Source organism: Gobius niger (genome assembly GCF_951799975.1).
Source record: "Gobius niger genome assembly, chromosome: 7".
NCBI classification, from domain to species: Eukaryota; Metazoa; Chordata; class Actinopteri; order Gobiiformes; family Gobiidae; genus Gobius; species Gobius niger.
This window is the reverse complement of record NC_136858.1, coordinates 28,010,230-28,030,190: the sequence shown is the minus strand read 5'-3', so window position 1 is coordinate 28,030,190 and position 19,961 is coordinate 28,010,230. Positions and strand designations below refer to the sequence as shown.

The following is a 19,961-nucleotide window of genomic DNA, read 5'->3' as shown; positions in this document are numbered from 1 at the left end:
TGAATAAGTAAAGCCAGATCGGCACACCAACATAACCCACTGTTTATCAGTCGCCTACTGCTTTAAATCCACCTCCTGCTTTCAAATGGTTTGGTTTGAAGTTAAGCTGTGGTTTAGTTTAGCTTTAGGCTAATTTTCATCCGTTGTGCCGACACAGGTTCATGTAAAGTTTCACATATAACAATATGACCCAACTAAAGTCACAAGACAATAGCCCAAACACCAAGGGCCGAACCTCACCATTGTAGCCTAAAGTTAAGAACCATTTTCTGCAAATGCCAATGTTTTACATCAGTGGTTCTAAAGTGGTCTGGCTCTGAGACCCGCCATTATCTTAAAGGGATATTTCAGGATTTGTGACATAGGGCCTCATTTCCTACTTATCCAAAGTGTTGCTCATTTCTGGAGATGTTTTTTTTGTAATTCATGCAGTTGTTATATTTGAAGAGTTTCGTGTTTCTACGATGTCAGCTACACTGCAAAAAGTATTTAACTAGATCAGTATAAACATCTCAATTTGAGCATAATAATCCAAATTTTAGTTGTTTTGACTAGTTAAGAAGTTCTTGGGCATTTGTCCCAGATTATTTCACTTGTTCTGAGATGTTTCTGACTCGTTTCGATACATTTCGTCCTTATTTCAGGTAATTTTCTTTGCCAGTGGGGTACGAAAATTGGTCTTATCTCATTGGCAATTTTACTTTCCTATTTCAAGCGAGATTTAACCTAGAACTGGTCTGAAATGTCCTCAAACAAGCAAAGTAAACTTGGTCCGATCAGGAAAAGTGTCTAAATGAGTGAAAACCACTCAAAACAAGATACATTTCCTCAATTCAAGTCATTTAAGCCAATACTTGATATTTATAACGTCAGATTAACCATGTGTGTGTCGATAGAATCATTTTAACCATTTTGCATTTAAAAGAACTTATAATTGAGCAGCATCAGCTTTTATGTCACTTCTTCATTTATTTTTTCTCATGTTTTCGTTGCTCTTTTGTTGCATTTTCATCCTCGTTTTCATCAAATTTTTGTTGCTATTTTGACCCTATTTGGAATTTTCAGATTTGGGTAAAGTCAAACTGGACAAAATGGGCTCGCTTTAGGTGGGGGTTAAGAGGTTAAAAAATACACTATAAAAAGACACAATTTCTCACATTTTTAGAGTACTTCAACAGGTATTTGATCTTTTATTTGCATAATAATATTTCTCAAAAGCATACTGGGGCCAGAGGTTCTGTGTTGGAGGGCCAGATTCTGCACCCGGGCCTGACGTTGCCTATAACCCTGGCTTACAACAACAGGATGACGTACTGCGGTGCTTACCAACCTTTTTGGTTTGGACCTTTCGTTTATACAGAATGGCTGAGGACAGTCACCTCCAGCTCAACATAAATAACACTGAAGAAATGTGCTTCTCCAGCCAAAGGAACCCGGAGGAGTCAAATACACTGTTCCAACACATCAGTCAAAGCAAGTGGACTCATTCAAGTGTTTAGCAACGATTCGAGACAACTCTTTCCCATTAAATGACCATGTGTTTAGAAGAAAACACAGCAAAGGCTTTTTCCTGCTGCATTAGCTGAGAGGTTTTAAATCCAGTGACCATAATTGAGAGTGTACTGAGGCCTCTTGGTTTGGCCACTTAGCGAAAGACAGAGCTAAACTTGGCAGAGTTGTAAAAACAAGGCAGTAAAATCCCAGACCGACAACAAGCTGATCTGTCTCGGCATCAAAGTAAAGCAATGCATCGTCTCAGTCATAAGATAGATGATGGGAGTGATCCACTGTCCCCCCTACTTTGAGCTCCTTCCATCAGAGACACTGACGTCCCTCTGCCAAGAATAATGTGTAAATGTTCCTTTGTGCCCTGTGCCATCAGGGAGCTGAAGTTGTAGCCTTTAATGTCACTCAGTCAGTTTCATTCCTTCTGGTGAAGCTGCTGCTCTTGTGTCTGCAATGCACTTTTAAAATGGACTTTAAATGTATTATTTTGTGTTTTATTAAATTAGCTGGGCAAATGCACTTCTGAATGTGTACAAGCAATCTGAAGGCAAATTTCGGCCATTGTGCATGCGGCCAGTTACATAGAGGGAAATAGACCATGTGTTGTGTTCAAATCAAAGCTAAAACACTCTTAAACACTGCAAAGTATCTTCTTATTGATCTTATTGACTTTTTTTTCTTTCCTTTTCAATCTGAAACAAGTACCACCCCCCATGTTAAGTTCTGAACTATAACTTAATAGCAGAATACACTTGAAAAGGTCTTTGGATGATGCACTGAGTTTTCCGTCTTACCAAAAAGGATTGTAACTTTCAGCCTTTTTATGAAAGCTGACTCTGAGAGACGTTAATAGGCAAGGCAAATTTATTTACACAGCACATTTCATGCACAAGGCAACTCTATGTGCCTCACAGCAACACCAAAAACACAATAAAAACACAATCAAACAAATCAATCAATACACTCATAAAAATGTGCAAAACCACAAGTATCCGTATATTAAAACTATATATTAAAAGTAGTTAAAATACCATCAATTGCCATAAGTGACAGTAAATAGAAATGTTTTCAGCCTGGACTTAAACATAGTAAGGATTGAGGCCTGTCTCACGTCCTCGCTGAGGCTGTTCTACAGTTTGGCTGCGTGAAACTTATTGCAGCCTCGCCGAGATGGTTCATACGGCTGTACCACGTCAGCTGTATATTTTGGTGCACGATCATGAAGTAAGTAATCTTTATTTATAAAGCACCTTTCACCGACAAAGGCCACAAAGTGCTTCACAACACAGTTAAAAGCAGAAATTACATTACAATATAAAAAGGGGTCAAAACAACACAGAAATCACAACAGCCCAAAAGTAGCTAATTAAAAGCTTGAACAAATAAATGTGTCTTAAGTTCGCTTTTGAAAGAATCAACAGAGTCAATACAGCGCAAAGAGGGCGGAAGATCATTCCAGAGCCTGAGAGCAACAGCCTGGAAGGATCGAAAACTCGTACGTGGAACCTTTAGCAGATTCTGATCCACAGACCTCAGAGCCCGCACAGGGGTGTAAGGCTGGACCAGAGCACTGATATAAGAAGGAGCCTGACCATGCACGGCTCTGAAGGCTAGAACCAGAGTTTTAAACATGATCCTAAAGGACACTGGCAGCCAATGAAGCTGTTTTAAAATAGGAGATATGAAGAGACTTGTAAACTAGCAGAGCTATGATAAATTCTATTCTCTGAGCGACAGGAAGCCAGTGCAGAGACCGGAGCACTGGACTAATGTGGTCGTATTTCCTGGTTCCGGTCAGAACTCGAGCCGCAGAGTTCTGGGTGTTCTGCAGATGTCGAACAGCTCATTTAGAGAGGCCACTGAACAGGCCGTTACAATAGTCTAACCAATGGGAGACAAATGAATGAATTAATCTCTCCAAATCTGTTTTTTATTTTAGTCATGTCTTTGTGGTGGTAATAGGCTGCTGATGTAATGGACTTAATATGACTGTTAAAATAATAACAATCCACCGACCACAATCAGAACATCAACAACAAGGCACAAAGTGGAAGAGATTGTACAGTCTTTTAAAGGTCCTATATCATGCAAAATCGACTTTTTGGAGCTTTTAGCCATGTTGTTATGCTATTTCCTTATCAAAAACACCCCCAGAGTGGTTTGTGGCTTCATTCACGCAGCTCTCAGTAATCCTCCTGAATCCTGCTCTCTGAGCAGCTGCTCCGCCCTCTCCTGGTGAACGACTGAGTGTTCAGTTGTGTCGTAACAGCGGAACGGAAGTGCTCGACGTCTGTAATGCAATGTCTTAATTCTATGCTTACGGCCGGATTTTAATTTGTAAAACAGCTTTTTCATTATTTCTGTCGTAAGAGAGAAACAAAGAAAAAAAAAAAGGAAAAAGAAAAAAAAAAAGGAATGTGCCCGAGGTGCTTCCAGGTCAGCTGTGGCCAAAACAAACACATCGCGTCTGAACAGATCAGTCATGTTTGCGCTGCAGCTGTGAAGATGGAGCTCGTTATAACCTATTCTGGACCCACCTGTTCTTTATTCTTACCTAACGATAATGTCACGGAGAAAAAGAAGCGCGTTTGGCTACGAGGACGGGAGTTTATTCAACCTTTTTCAAGATGAGACCACTTGAAGTTGTTTTTTTCTCCTGGATTCAGCGACTATCACCAAAATATTGTTTTTCTGTGACTGTCACTGATGGATGTTTGGTGAACCTTCGCCAGAATCAAAGTGGATTAACTTTTATAACCAACGCAAGTCCCATAATGTAAACAGCGATGGAGCAGAGCGGTGAGTCAATCCAAATGCGGGTTAGCATACTAGCATATGTGTTAGCCATTTATGAGGCTGTGTTGCAGATGTCAACTCCTTATAACTGCAATGTGAAGTATCTTCACTTATTGCTGTTTATTTATATTACGGTAAAGTTGTATGTGCGGAGAGAGGGGGCGGAGTTAACTGAATCGAAGCGTTGTGTCTTCCGGGTTTGAAAAATACCTCCAGAAAACACTTATATTTATCACAAAAATGAGTGCTCCATAGTGGTAGAGGTACAATATATCATATAAATGCCTATACTTAACTTTGGAATGGCTAAAATAGCATGATATAGATCCTTTAAGGTCTTGCGGACTATTTCTTAGTTCATTGCTTATGCCCATATTGAGTAAGTAGATAGTGAAAAATAAAAAGTTGGTGATAAAAGTTTGATGATTTTACATTTCATGTCTAATGCCCAAAATAATGACGTCTGCGGAAAGATCAAATATGGAACCAAATTCACATGAAGATTATCAACTTGGCCAATTATATAATGAGAAACGGTCTCATTAAGATACAGTATCTTAATACAAATCTTATATGCCATTAATCTCTCATTTATTGCAAGTATTCTTCATCTAGTTTTAGCTTGGAGTGGCAGCATACACTTTGCAAAGTACTGAAGACTTGAAAGTGTACTTATACAACAATGAGCACATTAACTGGAGAAGATTGTTCAAAGCGAGGCCTATGTTTTGCAATGCTATGTATATTTGTGTGGATATTTCTAAAAGGCCAGACAAGAGTTTTAATTATGTCAAGTCAAATGTGCAAAAAGGTTAACGTTTGGTCACAACAAAATACCACAAAATAAATTGAATTTATTGACTGTTTTATGCCTCTCAGCCAGAAAAACAAGGCGTTATGTAGAACACATTTACTCACTCATTCCAACTGTGTTGAACCTCTGCAGGGCAAAGGAAGCAGAGATGAAATGCAATGCGGCGCAATGAGAGAAACATAAATAAAAAGAGAGATTTGGGGGGGGGGGGTGAGTGTTGGATATGCAGAGGCTGAAGTGTGGCAGGACGCTGGGAGCTCTGTGAGGAAACCATGAATATGCTACAAACAGACTTTTCCTTTCTGATAAACAGTGTGTGTCTGTCAGTGAAGGGAATCTGCGTAATGAGGGGGTCCGCAAAACAAGGATGAACAAGACGGTAATGTGCCTGAGGTAAAGGGTCAGTATGGGAAAGAAAAAAGAGGAAGTAGGAGGATCGTGTCAATCATGTCTCGGGCTTTCTTCAAGGCTGGCTGAGTTCACATTATTTTCTATTCTAAAAAACTGCAGATAACAAAATGTACCCCTGGACACATCTACTGCCTGAATCCTGGGGTGGACTCCTTTGTACGGTATTTATGGTATTTATGTAAAGTGAAGCAGTGACATTTTCATTTTGGAGTAAAAGCACAATAACTATTTTATTAAGTAGCAAGTAAACTATTCATCAGCTCCTAAAAACAGATTGAGGTTCTGCAACACTATGAGTTCAGAGAATGAGATCAGCCGATGACTTAAACATCCTGAATGACCAGGTTATTCCATCAATTCATTTCTTCTTCCCTGATGGGCGCGGGCCTATTCCAAGATGCAAGCACCAGGCTCACATTAGGAAAGAGGAGTCAGGGAGCACGAGGCATCATTTTCATACATGGATTGACCACAGAGTCCAGATCTTAACCCCATTGAGGATCTAGCCGTTGTTAGACATGAAATGTAAAATCATTAAACTTTTTCACCAACTTTTTATTTTTCACTATCTACTTACTCAATATGGGCATAGGCAATGAACTAAGAAATAGTCCGCAAGACCTTAAAAGACTATACAATCTCTTCCACTTTGTGCCTTGTTGTTGATGGTCTGATTGTGGTCAGTGGATTGTTATTATTTCAACAGTCATATTAAGTCCATTACATCAGCAGCCTATTACCACCTCAAAGACATGGCTAAAATTAAAAAACATATTGTCTAAACCAGATTGGGAGAGATTCATTCATTCATTTGTCTCCCATTGGTTAGACTATTGTAACGGCTCCCATCATCAGTACAAGAACATGGTGAATATTTAATGCAAGACTGAGCCTTTTGACATTGCAGTAGTTTATTGGAACAATGTCACGGCGAGTGCGTGCTGTAAGCAAAGCTAAAGGCTGTCAAAATATTAGAGTTTTTTGGCCATCCATCCATCCATCCATCCATCCATCCATCCATCCATCCATCCATCCATCCATTTCCTTCCACTTATCCCTTGCCGGGTCGTGAGCACCAGCCCCTATGGCTCCTCCTGCAGGTGGTGGGTCCACGGAAGGACGGCCTCACGGTTCCAACCCGGGCCTGTTGGTCTCTCATAAGGGGAGCCCCCAGGATCATTCGGGCGCTCAAACCTCTTCACCACGTTAAAGTGGCGGTTCCAGGAATCCTAAGATTTCAAAATGCATCTTAGTGACAAAGTTTACCCAGCGCATCACACTGCATTCTCCAAATGTTTAGATCATTGGAATAATGACATTACATTTACAATAATACTGCATTAGCTTTGCCATCTGCTCAAAGTCACTTTACAATTTCGTGCATTATTCATTCACAACATACTCAGGGATGGAAGCTGCGTTTGTTCTGGGGTCGACTACCAGATGCAAGGCTTTTCTTTGAATGGGACCTGACGTTTTCCAGGACAAACTAATACACTTGTTTTGAATACTTAATGTTGGCTTGAACCGCTCACATCTTTTATCGCGTGTGTTCCAGTTTTCTGAGGGTGTTTTACAATTCTGCTTACTCCCGAATTCTGTTCTCACGTTTAAAGATCTTTGGGAAAACTGCACTGGCCTGCTTTATTTTAATGTTGCCGTAAAATGTTAAAATACAGGCCACAGCAGTGCTCCCCAAATGGGCGGCCCTTATACTAAACTTTATGTGAGCACAAGTTTCCCAAATCTCATAAAAATATCTTTACGGCCTTTGAAAAAAACTGATAAGAGTGTAACTTAATGGCAGAATAAACCTGGAGGGCAAAAAGTTGGATGTATGGGCAACTTTAGTTTAATATCTACAGTTTATAGGTGAAGACAAGGTTTTTGGATGAGTTTTCAGTCATACCAATAAGGCATTCAACTTTTAGCTATTTTATTGAAGCTGACTCTGAGATATGTTAATAATCTACTGAGCACAATCAGAACTTCAACAACAAAGGAAGAGATTGTAGGTCTTTTAAGGTCTTGCGGGCGATTTCTTTGATTCTCAGCAGGATATACGTTACCCACATTTGTTCATTGCTGCAGAGCCAGTTAAGTACAGTAATACTGAGGAATAGACCACTGCAATCTATATGCAATTAAAAACAAATTAATAGATGTCGGTTGTAGGCCTCTTCTCTTTGCAAACGGGTTGTGGGTTCAGTCTGAACGTGTAAAAAGAGTCTCTATTCCTTCATCCATCTGCTTCCACATTCAAGGCATACTTCCTCCAGCTCCAGGCCGCAGGTGGGGTCACCCTGTCTCCTCACCCTATCTCAGCAGGTGCACCCACCTTGCAAAGGAAACTCATTTTGACCATACAAGAGCTGGAAAGTAGACGGACCGGTAAATCAAGAGCTTTACAGTTCACATAACAGCCTAGTTTACCATCGTATTCAGTACATTTCAGTTAATAAGCAAGTATTTTTGCTTGAAGGGACTAGATGCAAGTTGGTCATTTTTATACTCGCTACTGCCACCTCAGGTCTTACGCGAAACTGCAGGTTCTATATTAAGCTCATGCATGACGGAGACAGTGCAGGATTGTAGAGGCAGTTGTGGTGAACAGGTCTGAGCTCATACACATTAGGACATGTAGGGGGAGGAAATACTTACTTTTTAACATTTTTAAACTCCGTATAGTCCCTTTAACACTATGTCCTTAATCTCATGACTCCAACCTGAACCGAGCACATTTCTCCCGTTCAGCTTTATCCAAATCTAAAAGCTAAAAAAACGACAAAAACAAGGATGAAAACGCAAAAAAAAAACATGGCGAAAACATGACAAAATAAGCAATGAAAAAAGTGACGCAAAAACCTGCCGACAAAGCAAGAAAAACGCTTAAAAATGTGAAAAACGTGGCAACAACGTGACAAAAAAGTTATGATCACTTTTGTAGGTCTTAGGTTGCTAATCAATCAATCATCAATCAAGGAACAAATGTTCAACTTAACATTGGTGACTCGTTGTTATTGGCAGTGATGGGTATTTGTAATTATTGAGTTTTCTTTCCCTGTCTTGGAACCAACAGAATGTTGTAACATAAATATTGATGATTGTATAGTCACTGGAATATGATAAAATGACTATATGTCATATCTTCTTTGTGCATAGTTAATGAATGTATCTATTTCTTAAGTACGAAAGGGGGTAGGCTCTAACAAGCTGAAGCTTCTGCCTACTCCTTTTGAGCATCATATCCACGTTATTTATTTATCTATTTGGCGATTCACCGACGCATGTATCTTTCTTTTGCTTGATTACTGTGCTGAACTCTGCTCCTATGAAGAACTTTGTGGAGCTCAGATGCTCAAATAAAAAAGATGAATTGAATTGAATTGAATCAATCAATCAATCAATCAATCAATCAATCAATCAATCAATCAATCAATCAATCAATCAATCAATCAATCAATCAATCAATCAATCAATCAATCAATCAATCAATGAGGCGTTACACTGTTGCTCTCCAGTTTTGGCTGAGAGGCATAAAACAGTCAATAAGTTTTTAGATCTGGTTAAAGCCGAACTAGAGAAAATGTACTCGGTTTAGGGGGTATGACGTTAATAAGATTTCAAAACAGCAAATCACAATCAGCTTGAATTACAATAAATAGATAAATATAAATTATTTTGTTTTTTATAAGTATTATTATTAACAACTCATTAACACACTACATCCATTTATTCAATTATTATTTTCTATTTACATTTTACAGCTGAAGCGTTTTGATTGGTCGCCACCCCCTGGAACTACATTTCCCACGCGGCTCCGCGGCAGGATTTCCTGGTCTCCCATTGGTCCGTCTCTCTCTCGCGGCGCAGGCAGACATGAGGCAGTGCCGAGGGTCCGGAGGAGAGCTGCTGAAATGAAGCGCTCGCACGGAGGAGCTCAGACCGCACACAGGCGCACACAGGCGGGCCACCGAGACGAGGCTCCTCCAGGCTGCTCCCGCCGACCGAAGAGCTCTGTCCATGCGGAGGCTAGCGCTCGTAGTGCTGCCCTGTGCCATCGCCCTCCTGGTGCACTTGTGGTTGGCTCAACGACGCTCCGCAGACCCGCTGGACAACAACACAACCTCGGGTACTTTTTCTGGTTCTTCCCCGCCGGGGCTCTTCCCTCCGAGATAACTTTGTTTTGCTCGCGTGGATGTGGCTAACTTTAGTCTCACGGCTTTGGCTTTGCTGCTCGCGCTGGTTCTTGGGCTGGAAACAGGTAGTCGCGCGCTGGGTCTCTTCATTCTCCAGTTATTACAGAGTGTGAATGTGTGGCGCTTCAGTCTTTTAGTTGCTTCAGGGCTGCACGATGTATCGCCGAATTATCGTAATCGCAATAAGAAGTCACGATATATCGCAAAGTAACACAGGTTGGTCATTAAATGTACACTTTTTTTTCAGTAGCCTGAGCCAGAAACCCAGGGGTGTTAAAATAGCTTAGTTAGTTACTACATTAAACACTTAATTTTAGTCTTGAGCAATAGAAAAAAAAAAGCTTCATGTTTAAATGTAATAGGAGCTGTATTGAAATAGTTTTGTGAAATATTATTGTAACATTCAACGTGGTCATTGGAGATTTGATTTTCTCCCCTCATATCGCGCAGTCCTACTTCATAATGACAGTTCTGTTGTGCTGGGCGTTGGTGGGATCAAGTCAAGTAAAGCCTCCCTTTACTGTCTCTACGGGCGGCTGATTGCCACTTCTCTTACCCTCACTCGCTCGAGCCTCTACAAGTCATCCCAAATTTATGTCGAGGTATGTGTTTTCTAGGTTTTGCTCCTTAGAAGATATGCCTTTTGATCAATTATGCAGCTTGTTTGCCGCTGAGCCATACTGTCAAGTGTGCATTTCCTATTTTAGACATTTTTATTGGCACAGTACAGCGTAACATCACCGTATTCGCTCGTCGGGTGTCATTTCTACAGAGGAGCACAACATTGGCTCAGGATTGTCTGAATTGAAGGACGTAAAGGCGTAAGCAGTCGATGAGGTTATACATTAAAGTGTTATTGCTAAAAATAATTGCTTTTGCTTCTCTGTTTTTCCTTTAATGTTTTCTTTTGAGGGCACAGCCTGTTGACAAGTGAGGAGTCTGTTTTCTATGAGAAGCATTAGAATAATGAAGGCGCCTTTTTCTATTCAACACTTTTATATTTTCTTGTTTAGTGAACTGTTGCATATCTAATAAAATGCATCAAAGTTTTCTGTGGCCAGAGAATTGATTTTTTTTAAATTACAAAGCCATTAAGATAAAGGAAGCCTGTATGAAATCTGCTGAATTGATGTGAAATGCACATTATCTTAACATTTATTGGCACTGGCCACTGCTGCAGGGAGCAGTGCAGACAATATGAGGCAATCGTTCCGCTTTGCGTGAGAGCAGCGGGAACAAATAATGGCCAATCGTCCCAGTATTTTTGGGACAATCGTGCAGCTAGTATTGATCTCAAATCGAGCTTTATGGTTTTGTTTTGTATCTTTGCTTATCTTCAAGGGAATATGTCACTCTTGCCACCTTCTTGCTCCGCAGAAATATATATTTTTTCTGTTCGGTGTTTCAAGATGACACTCTTGATGATGATGGAAAATGGTTGTGGTCAGTGGCAGTTGTTGCTTTTCCCCATAAAACCTTCATTGCCTCACTGCGGTAGAGGTTTATGGCTGCACAAGGGGGCTATGGTTTTATATGACAGCAGATGCACTTGTTTAAAAGGTAGTGAATATTCATTTGCGGCTGATCTAGCAGATATTATAATTGTTATTTGCATATGTTTGACGCTCACTGCTTTGCTAGTGATAGGGCGATTTAAACTTGTTCCTTTCTATGAGGTCAGTTTTCTTCCTCCTTCTCCATCCAAGATATTCACCGGTCTGGCATTAACACTGTAGAACTTAGGGGTGGGAACCTCACGATTTGATACGTGATACATGCCGATACTGCGATAATCAATATATTGCACAAAAATAACCTACGATGCATCACGATTAAAAAAAACAAAAACATGCTACTTTTAACCTTAATTTTAACATACCACATATTATCCATATGTTTCTTTTCATGTGCTTTGTACCCCTTTTTTCTGTGTCTATGAATGATCCCTGACTTACACACTGAAAATCAGTCTATAGATCTGTCAGTGACTTCATTTACATTTAAAGCCACACCGTGTAGAAGTTTACCCAATGACTAAAATTGAAATACAAGCATTTATTTTATGACAGATATTTCCCTCATTGAAAATTACCTCATAAATGTACAAAAAAAAACCTGTGCCTTTTCTGTGAGCGTCTCAGCACTCCTAAGACATGGCTGTAACTTTACCGGGAGTGGGTACGTCTCCAGCCCGTCTCCATGGAAACGTTAGGTTAGGTTAGGTTAGGTTAGGTTAATTTAATTTAATTTTACCCGTGGGTGAATTCGTTTTGCAATTCTGAGAACTAGTCGACACATTAAAACACATTTTACAAAGATAAAACATCACACATATAAAATATAAAACTTGTAAGTGCTCCACACACTAACAGGATGTGCCTTTGGTACAAAAACAACTGAAATTTAAGCCACTTGACAGTAACAAAGATAAAAAACCCGTGTCGGGGGCAATTTGATCCCGACTTGTTCATAAAGGAAAGGGCAGCGGGAACAAAGCTTTTCTTAAAACGGTTCGTGTGGCTCATTGGCATCAAAAACCGACGCCCAGACGGAAGCAATCGAAACTCTGAATGCAAAGGATGCTCTGAGTCTTGCGATGCTTCGTGCCATCCTCTCTGGTCGACTAAAGTCAGCGGAATTTGAGATTTAAACAGGTTAGGTTCTCATCCAAATCCAGTCTTTGAACGATAACCCACTGCAGTAACGGCATTTTCTGTGTTGAGCTGGTCATTAGGAGCATGTTTTGTACTGATGGCAACAGTATAGCCCAAATGTTGCGCAGTGTCCCTTTTAAATAAACAAGAAACCACAGTCCTATTTAAAAAGGAATAAATCAACCCCAAATTAATCTTATATATAAATATAAAAACTGTCATTAAAAGTAATTTATTTGTGTGACAGTGTTTGGTCCAAGTGCTTAAAGCTGTAGTGCTGCCCCCTGCTGTCCTGACTGAATTCTTTGTCATTAATATGCATGACGGCACTCTATATCGGAATAAAAGCTATCGTATCGTCCCGCAAAACATCGCGATATATTTGAAAATCGATATATTGTCACGCTCCACTTTGGGTGTTTGTAAAAGCTCTATATAAGGCTAATGCATTATGGTTGCTTTGCTGTTCACCATATTTTTTGTCCCCCATGTTGAGTTGGAAAAGTTGAATAAGAGCTAGCTTGACACGGCCTACGGGGCATCTCCAAAACTGCACAGCTCATCTGGAGTGTTCCCTTTGCGCACTGGTGGTCAGTATTACCAGTGTGTGTGTCCGTGCCTGTTTGCAAAAGGCTATAGTGACGTGTGAGCGTTCAGAATCAGCAGATGGCTTTAGTTTGCTCTTAGGGGATGTTCACATTTGTTGGTCCGCCAGACTCGGTCCAGTCGGTCTGTCCACTCCACATCAGTCACGGGTCTGGATCGCGTTCAAATGGCGCAGTAACAGCGCGCGCCAAAAGGAGGCAGTATGTCAGTGTTTGATGGGAATAAGAAAGTGGACCATGAAATTACAACTGCCAAATAATTAAGAATAAGTTTTACTGTTATTGATTAGGCAGATATTCTCCCGAGATTGATATATATCACTGTGAAACTGTATCTTCTGTACTTGTTTGTACTTTAACTTTTACAAACACGCAACTGTGAAATGTTTCTATCTGCGCAGACTGGATTTCACAGCCTATTATTTGCTTTGCCAAAACGTGAACTTGGCCTTAAAAGCAACAATACTTGGCACGTTGATTGTGATTCAGTCAAAATTGTGATCATGGTGACAAGAAAAGCAACATTTCTTTCCTAATGCTACAGATGTTCAGGTACTCCCTTGGTTTTAGGGCTTCAGGAAAACCTAATTGCAATTTTTCTGACACAAATATTGCGATTGGATTTGCAATGTTGATACATTTAAATGCACGAACTGCTAAAATGAGTGAAGAAAGTCATGTTACTTTTAGTCTGTCAAACAACATATTCTTGTAAATAAGAATAATTCTCTACTAGGAGTTCAGTTTCCACCTTTCCCTGACAATCGGAGTACCTCTGGGGGACAGCCACGTGACTAAAATAAGTCTGGGGTGGAATCACGGAGAGTATCTAAACACTTAAGATTCTGCTTTATGGAAACCTTTTATCGGTAGCAGCTGAACCTGAGATCACAAGGCTTGACATTTCTGATTGGTGAGTGTTTATCCTCAAATGCCAGAGACGGAAGAAAAAAAACCCATCAGCCTCTTGAGGTTAGGTTATTGCAGTGGTCAAAACCTCGATTGCGATTCGATATCAATAAACCTTGCAGCCCTACTTGGTTTAATGGTTTAACACTTATTTTTGCCAATCAATAAAACAAGCATTCACGTTATAGCCCTGAACTAAGACTTTGTCCACCTTGATATTATTGACGTATAAAGGACCAGTGCCTTTACAGAGGTCAGCACTCTGTCTTTCTGGGGTGTTTCTAGATTAGATTTTTCCTTTTGCAGCTTTTTGCAATTTTATGTACTTTGTGATTTTATATCCTATTCTCTGCCCTCATCCTTTTTCTTACAACAGTCGAGTGCTTTTGCACCAAATACCGCAGATAGAAGGTTAGATTCAGAGTGCTGAGACCCTAACCTTTATTGTTGTGGCTGCTGTAGGGCATGGTTTTACTGCCGCATGAGGTAACCGTCTGGATTTTTATTTCAAAAGCAGCGGTGCTTAACTCCAAGATGAATATTTAATTGTGTTACAGACGGAGCGCTGCCGTTCTACGATGTTTTGGTGGGAGTGCTTTCAGCCCGGCACCATCATGAGCTGCGACAGGCCATAAGAGAAACATGGCTGGGCTACATTCAGCGTCACCCTCGCTTCCAGCACAGGTTTGTCTGCCAGCGCTCAACCAGGACTACACCGAAACTAGACCAAGACTAAAACTAAACCTCTAAACCACGACTACAAATGGCTAACGTCAGCACCAACCACTACAGGGTCTGAACAAGGACTAAACTGGGACTTGACCAAGGCAAAAACTGTGACTGATTCGGGACAAATTTAGAAGTACATGGGCTTCCTTCAGCGTCACCTCAGCCTCTGCGCAGATCTGTCCGCCTGTGTCCGCTCACCTCCTGTTATGGACTTTTCTGTTCATTTTTATGGGTCACACACTCAGAGCTGGAGTACAAATAACAAGTCTGGAGTGGAGAGTAAAAAATAGAGAGACTGGAGAAAAAAACAAACCAAAAAAACTCTTCTTTAAAGGGGCTAGATGCAAGTTAGCCATTTTACACTCACTGCTGCCACCTCAGGTCATACGTGTAACTGCAGCTTCTATATTAAGCTCGTGCATGACGGCACTTCGGACCCGAATTAACACCTTTCTGAGTGACTGAGGATTTTAGAGGCAGTTGTGGTGAATATGTCTGGGCTCATTCTACACCGTAGGACATTGTTGAAACATGTAGGGGGAGGAAAATACTTAATTTTAACATTTTTAAACTCTATAGTCCCTTTAAGGAAAAATCTAGTTATTTAGACGTTGCTAATCAAGTGATAAATGTGCAAAACAAAATCACAAATCCATAGAACTTAATGAAAGTTCTAGAGCAGGGGCAGGTGCGTCTATGTGCTCTGGAGCAATGTCTTCAACCTCTTTTGAGTTGCACTATTGTGTTTTACTTGGCCAAATGACATTGTGTAGAAAACATACTAGCCTACGAATTTCTATTGGTGTAATAGACAAAAATCTCAGTTCAGTTCAACCATGTGGATGGAATAGGTTCAGTGTTTTTTCTGTATAAAAAAGAAAAGAAAAGAATTGTGCAATTTGTAATTGTATGAAAACATACAGAGAGCCTATCCGATGATTTCCTCGATCAACTTTATCTTTCAAACTTCATAAATAAAAATTATAAATCCACACTTTTGGTCAGTGGTTCATGCAACAGAACAAACTGTATCATTAGATAGGAGCAATGACAGGCACAACAAAAACAACAGGAAGACGATGCTGTGCAGCTCGAAGCCGGTTAGCCACGCTGCTAATGGGAGGCTCCTGGACTCGGGTCGGGAGGACGAATTGCCTGATCCGTGCGTCACCGGAATACAGACGAGTGCATTTGAAGACGGGCTTTTCCACAGACGAGATGAAGTAAAGGTTTGTGAGTGGATCTCCTGGAGAGGCAGCTCGCCTGTTGCTCCGGTTGCTCTGTCTTATGACTGCTCACACTCACCGAAACCCGCTATATGAAGCCTGAAGCCTGGCTCTGGATCATTTGCTCAGGAACTAATGGTCGTTTTGGTTAGAGATGCTCCGATCCAGCCTTTTTGCTTCCGATACCGATTCTGAGGTTCAAGTATCTGCCGATATCCGATATTAACTGATACCAAGAGACTGTCTTAAAAGTGTCTTTCTCTGAGTGAAGTGAATGGTCCTCTTATTTTCATTGTGAGCTCACTAAAGTATTTTCTTGTCATGATGTTACAGATCAATGATCAATTATATCTATTAATAAACTAATGGAAAAACATTTAATAAGAATCACTGGATTTTTTACACAATCCTTTGGACAGGCTATTTTACATTAACAGCTCACATAAAATGATCTGATCATTACAACTTGTGCTTTACAAATATCTAATATCAGGTTTTTTTTAACAGCATTTCATAAACTAAAATACAAACACTTTGCTCCAGCAGTTGCCGATTTTATTTTATTAGGCTACTTTAGCTATTTCTATCATAGTTTCTGACTCAGTTTTGATTAGTTGCCGTTAGCATTAGCATCATCCCGCTAGCTTTAGCATGCTGTTGCTAACCGCTACTATGTTGCTAATTGTGACGACCGCAATACGTTTGTGGGGGGTTAAAACTAACTAAGCGATTGAATTCTCCAAGTTCTTAGCTTCACTGGTATCGCTTTAGTATCGGATATTCGTAGCCGATACCCGATATCTTATTTTTTCCAGCATCGGCTCCGCATCCCTTGTTTTGGTTAGCCTGGCTAACACCAGACTAAAATCACAAGTGATATCTAGTCTGGGGACCACCAATTCATTTTCTCGTAGAGGTGTGGTTTACGATCGTCCATAGCCGTTTATTGGGCGCTACGAATGTCTATCATGCGTCTGCACGTGGCCACAGCCAATCGTATCATCGTATCCGATGACGTATGACGTACCCGCTGTAAACTTTCGAGCTAAACTATTTAGAACACGGCCTAAAGCTTGATAGAAAAATAGCGTTGCGTCTGCTGCTGTCATGTTTGATCCGTAAATAAACCTTTTTTTTTAAATCCATAAGTAAACTACAAGCTTCGGTATATCGAATAGCTCGTCATCATCTTGCCGTCCCTCCTCGTTCTGTGATTGGTTCCCAAATCCATGCGAAAATTTTGGCCATGGTCCCCAGGCTGCTGTGCAGTTCGAAATGATTCGAGCGCACACAGCAGCCTGGCGTTAGCCAGGTTATGTTTTGGTAACATTTCTGGTTCTGAAGTTTGATCAGGACACACAACAGTAGGAAAGTACTTGGCTCCAGCAATGGCCGATTTTATTTCATTAAACGACTTTAGGTATATCTATCCTAGTTTCTGACCCAGTTTTGATTAGTTGCCGTTAGCATTAGCATCATCCCGCTAGCTTTAGCTTGCTGTTGCTAACCACTACGATCAAAGGTACGTTTGTGGAAATACATACAGCATTGCCTATATTCACTGAGGTTTAGTTGTTGAAAGTTGTGTTTTAAAGCGGTGAGAGCCAAAACTGGTATCGGTTTAGTATCGGATATTTGTAGCTGATACCCGATATCGTATTTTTTTGCAGTATCAGCTCCGCATCCCTAGTTTTGGTTACATTTCTGGATTCTAAAGTTTGATCAGGACTCACGACAGAAGGAAAATATTAAATAAAATAACTGTGTGAAGTAGGAAATGTTTTCAAGGCCTTCGCTGACAATTCTTCACCACACGCTATTTGAAAATCACAGCTGTGGAGGCTTCATAGAGAGAACTTGATTGGATTATAAAATAATATTGTTGTCTTTGTTTGTTTTATGTGTGTGTTTTAATGTCTATATTACAAAATAAAGGGTCATGTTCCTTTTTTGTTGACACTGCGCTAATAATAAACTTAGTGTTGGTCGTGTTATTCAGCACTTTTTTTTCTTTTTTAGCTCAGAATCAGAGTAACATCCATGAAAAGCCCCTTTATCTCCCGCGGCGTCTCGATGTTGTGATATTGTTCTGAGCTTCTCCTTCCTTTTGTCCATTTCTGCGGCTCGTTCACAGATGTGTGCGCTGATAAGGTGTGACGGCCTTTAAGCAACCCGCCGTAACCATGGTGACGGAGGTGTCGAAACAGACGAGCTTTAGAAATATCCCGTTCTCCCGAGTCCAATATCGCGGCACAAAAGGGACGATTCAACAGGGACCTCGGCGCGCGTTCGTAGTTCGAAGGCCTCGTACAGATGTTATTATTTCTGTTTCTCCTCCTCAGAGTGGGGGTGAAGTTTATCGTGGGCAAACATGGCTGCCCCATCCCAGAGGAGGACAGAGAAGACCCCTACTCCTGCACCCTCCTCAACTTCACCGAGCCAGGTAAGACATTATGGACCACGTCTTAAGAATTCAGCTATGTGGCCTGTTGGGTATTGTTCTTGTTCTGTCCTCAATCAAATATAATGATAAAAAAGTAAAAAAGTTAGTCATGTACTTCAACATTCGTGTTTAAAGGGACTAGATGCAAGTTGGCCATTTTATTCTCACTACTGCCACCTCAGGTCACATGTGTACTGCATGTTCTATATTAAAGGGATGTTTCAGGATGTTTGACATAGGGCTTCATTTCCTAGTTATCCAGAGTGTTGCTGATACCTGGAGATATTTTTTTTGTAATTCATGCAGTTGTTATATTTGAAGAGCTAAGTGGTGCTAGGCTAGTGCAGACTAACCATATAAATGTCTGTGTCGATAGAATAATTTTTGGAAGATAACTGACCTTGCATCACATGAATGATCGCATTTTGAGGGACTATTTTCTAGCAGATCACGCCGCCACTGCATAGCTTATACAAACACGAAGCAGATGCTGCTCAAATATAAGGTATTTTAAATGCAAAATGGTTAAAATTTAGCCAAGCTCACCTCCATCATGGACAACACCTCCCACCCACTGCACGGGACTGTAGAAGAGCTGTGCAGCTCTCTCAGTGGCAGACTGAGACACCCTCAGTGCAGGACGGAGCGCTACCGCAAGCCTTCATCCCCACTGCTGTCAGACTGTACAATAAGACTGTGAAGTAACGCCGACTGTAACAAGTGAATGTCTCCTTTGTGAGATCAATAAAGGTTTATCTTATCTTATCTTATCTTAAATTTAAAGGGGACTTACACAAAATTACGTTTTCTGAGCTTTTAAGGGGAGACACTGCAGGCAATATTTTAAATTTTCAGGTTCAGAGCTACAAATTGGTCTCTTAACATATAAACTTTAACCTGTAAACAAAAAAATACCAAATCTTCACAGTGACGTTAAATTATTTCACTTATTCAGTAATTCTCCATAGATTAATATGGGAAATTTTAATTTCAAGAGCCGTTTTCTCAAAATGCATTTTTCTCTCATTGGTGCGATGACACTTCCACATCAGTAGCTCCTGCAAACTTCAAAGTCTTCCAGTCTTGGACTCAACAATATTTTGAAGTTCTTTTCAGAGGAATCTACAATTACAAGCCTTGATTCAGTTTTGAATTTCAAAACAACAATTTGAATTTTTTTCAACTAAAAAACAGCTTCTTTTGAAACTAGATATCCAAAATCCCTTCTGAAAAAGTACTAGTAACTAACATGTCAACAAAATAAAACCATGCATTGAAACCTGGCTCAATCCATTATTCAGAGTTTCTTGCAGAAAATATAGTGAATTTTGGGAATTTTTAGGCCTAAAACATGTACACAACATGTTACATGTAAACCTTAAATGTCAAAAAACTTGCAATACATTTTTTTTCTCACGTTTATGCCAGTAATCTACAGCAAAAGTTTCATATTGATATCTCTACATTTAAAAAGTTTCCACATTCACCTGAAGCGTCTCGCCTTAACCACGTTGTCACGTTATCTCATCAAAAACATTCCTCCTTCCTACTTGCTGGTGGTTTCTTCTTCTACTGCTGAAATGTCTGATCTGCATCCTGTTTTAGTCATGATTTGATGTAATTCCCTCTGCTGCCACCAAAGGGCGCTCCGAATAACATTTTGGTCACA

General features: G+C 40.3%; 1 protein-coding gene across 1 annotated transcript in view; it reads left to right on the top strand.

Annotated features, from left to right (window-relative positions):
- Nucleotides 1-9,391: 9,391 nt before the first annotated feature.
- b3galnt2 (beta-1,3-N-acetylgalactosaminyltransferase 2) overlaps nucleotides 9,392-19,961 on the top strand; it is a 47,259-nt gene continuing 36,689 nt past the window's right edge. The window contains exons 1-3 of the mRNA XM_079559782.1: nucleotides 9,392-9,659; nucleotides 14,452-14,578; nucleotides 18,192-18,292. Of these exons, the coding sequence (XP_079415908.1) occupies nucleotides 9,551-9,659; nucleotides 14,452-14,578; nucleotides 18,192-18,292 (337 nt within the window). The 5' untranslated portion in view covers nucleotides 9,392-9,550. The remainder of the gene's footprint in view (nucleotides 9,660-14,451; nucleotides 14,579-18,191; nucleotides 18,293-19,961) is intronic.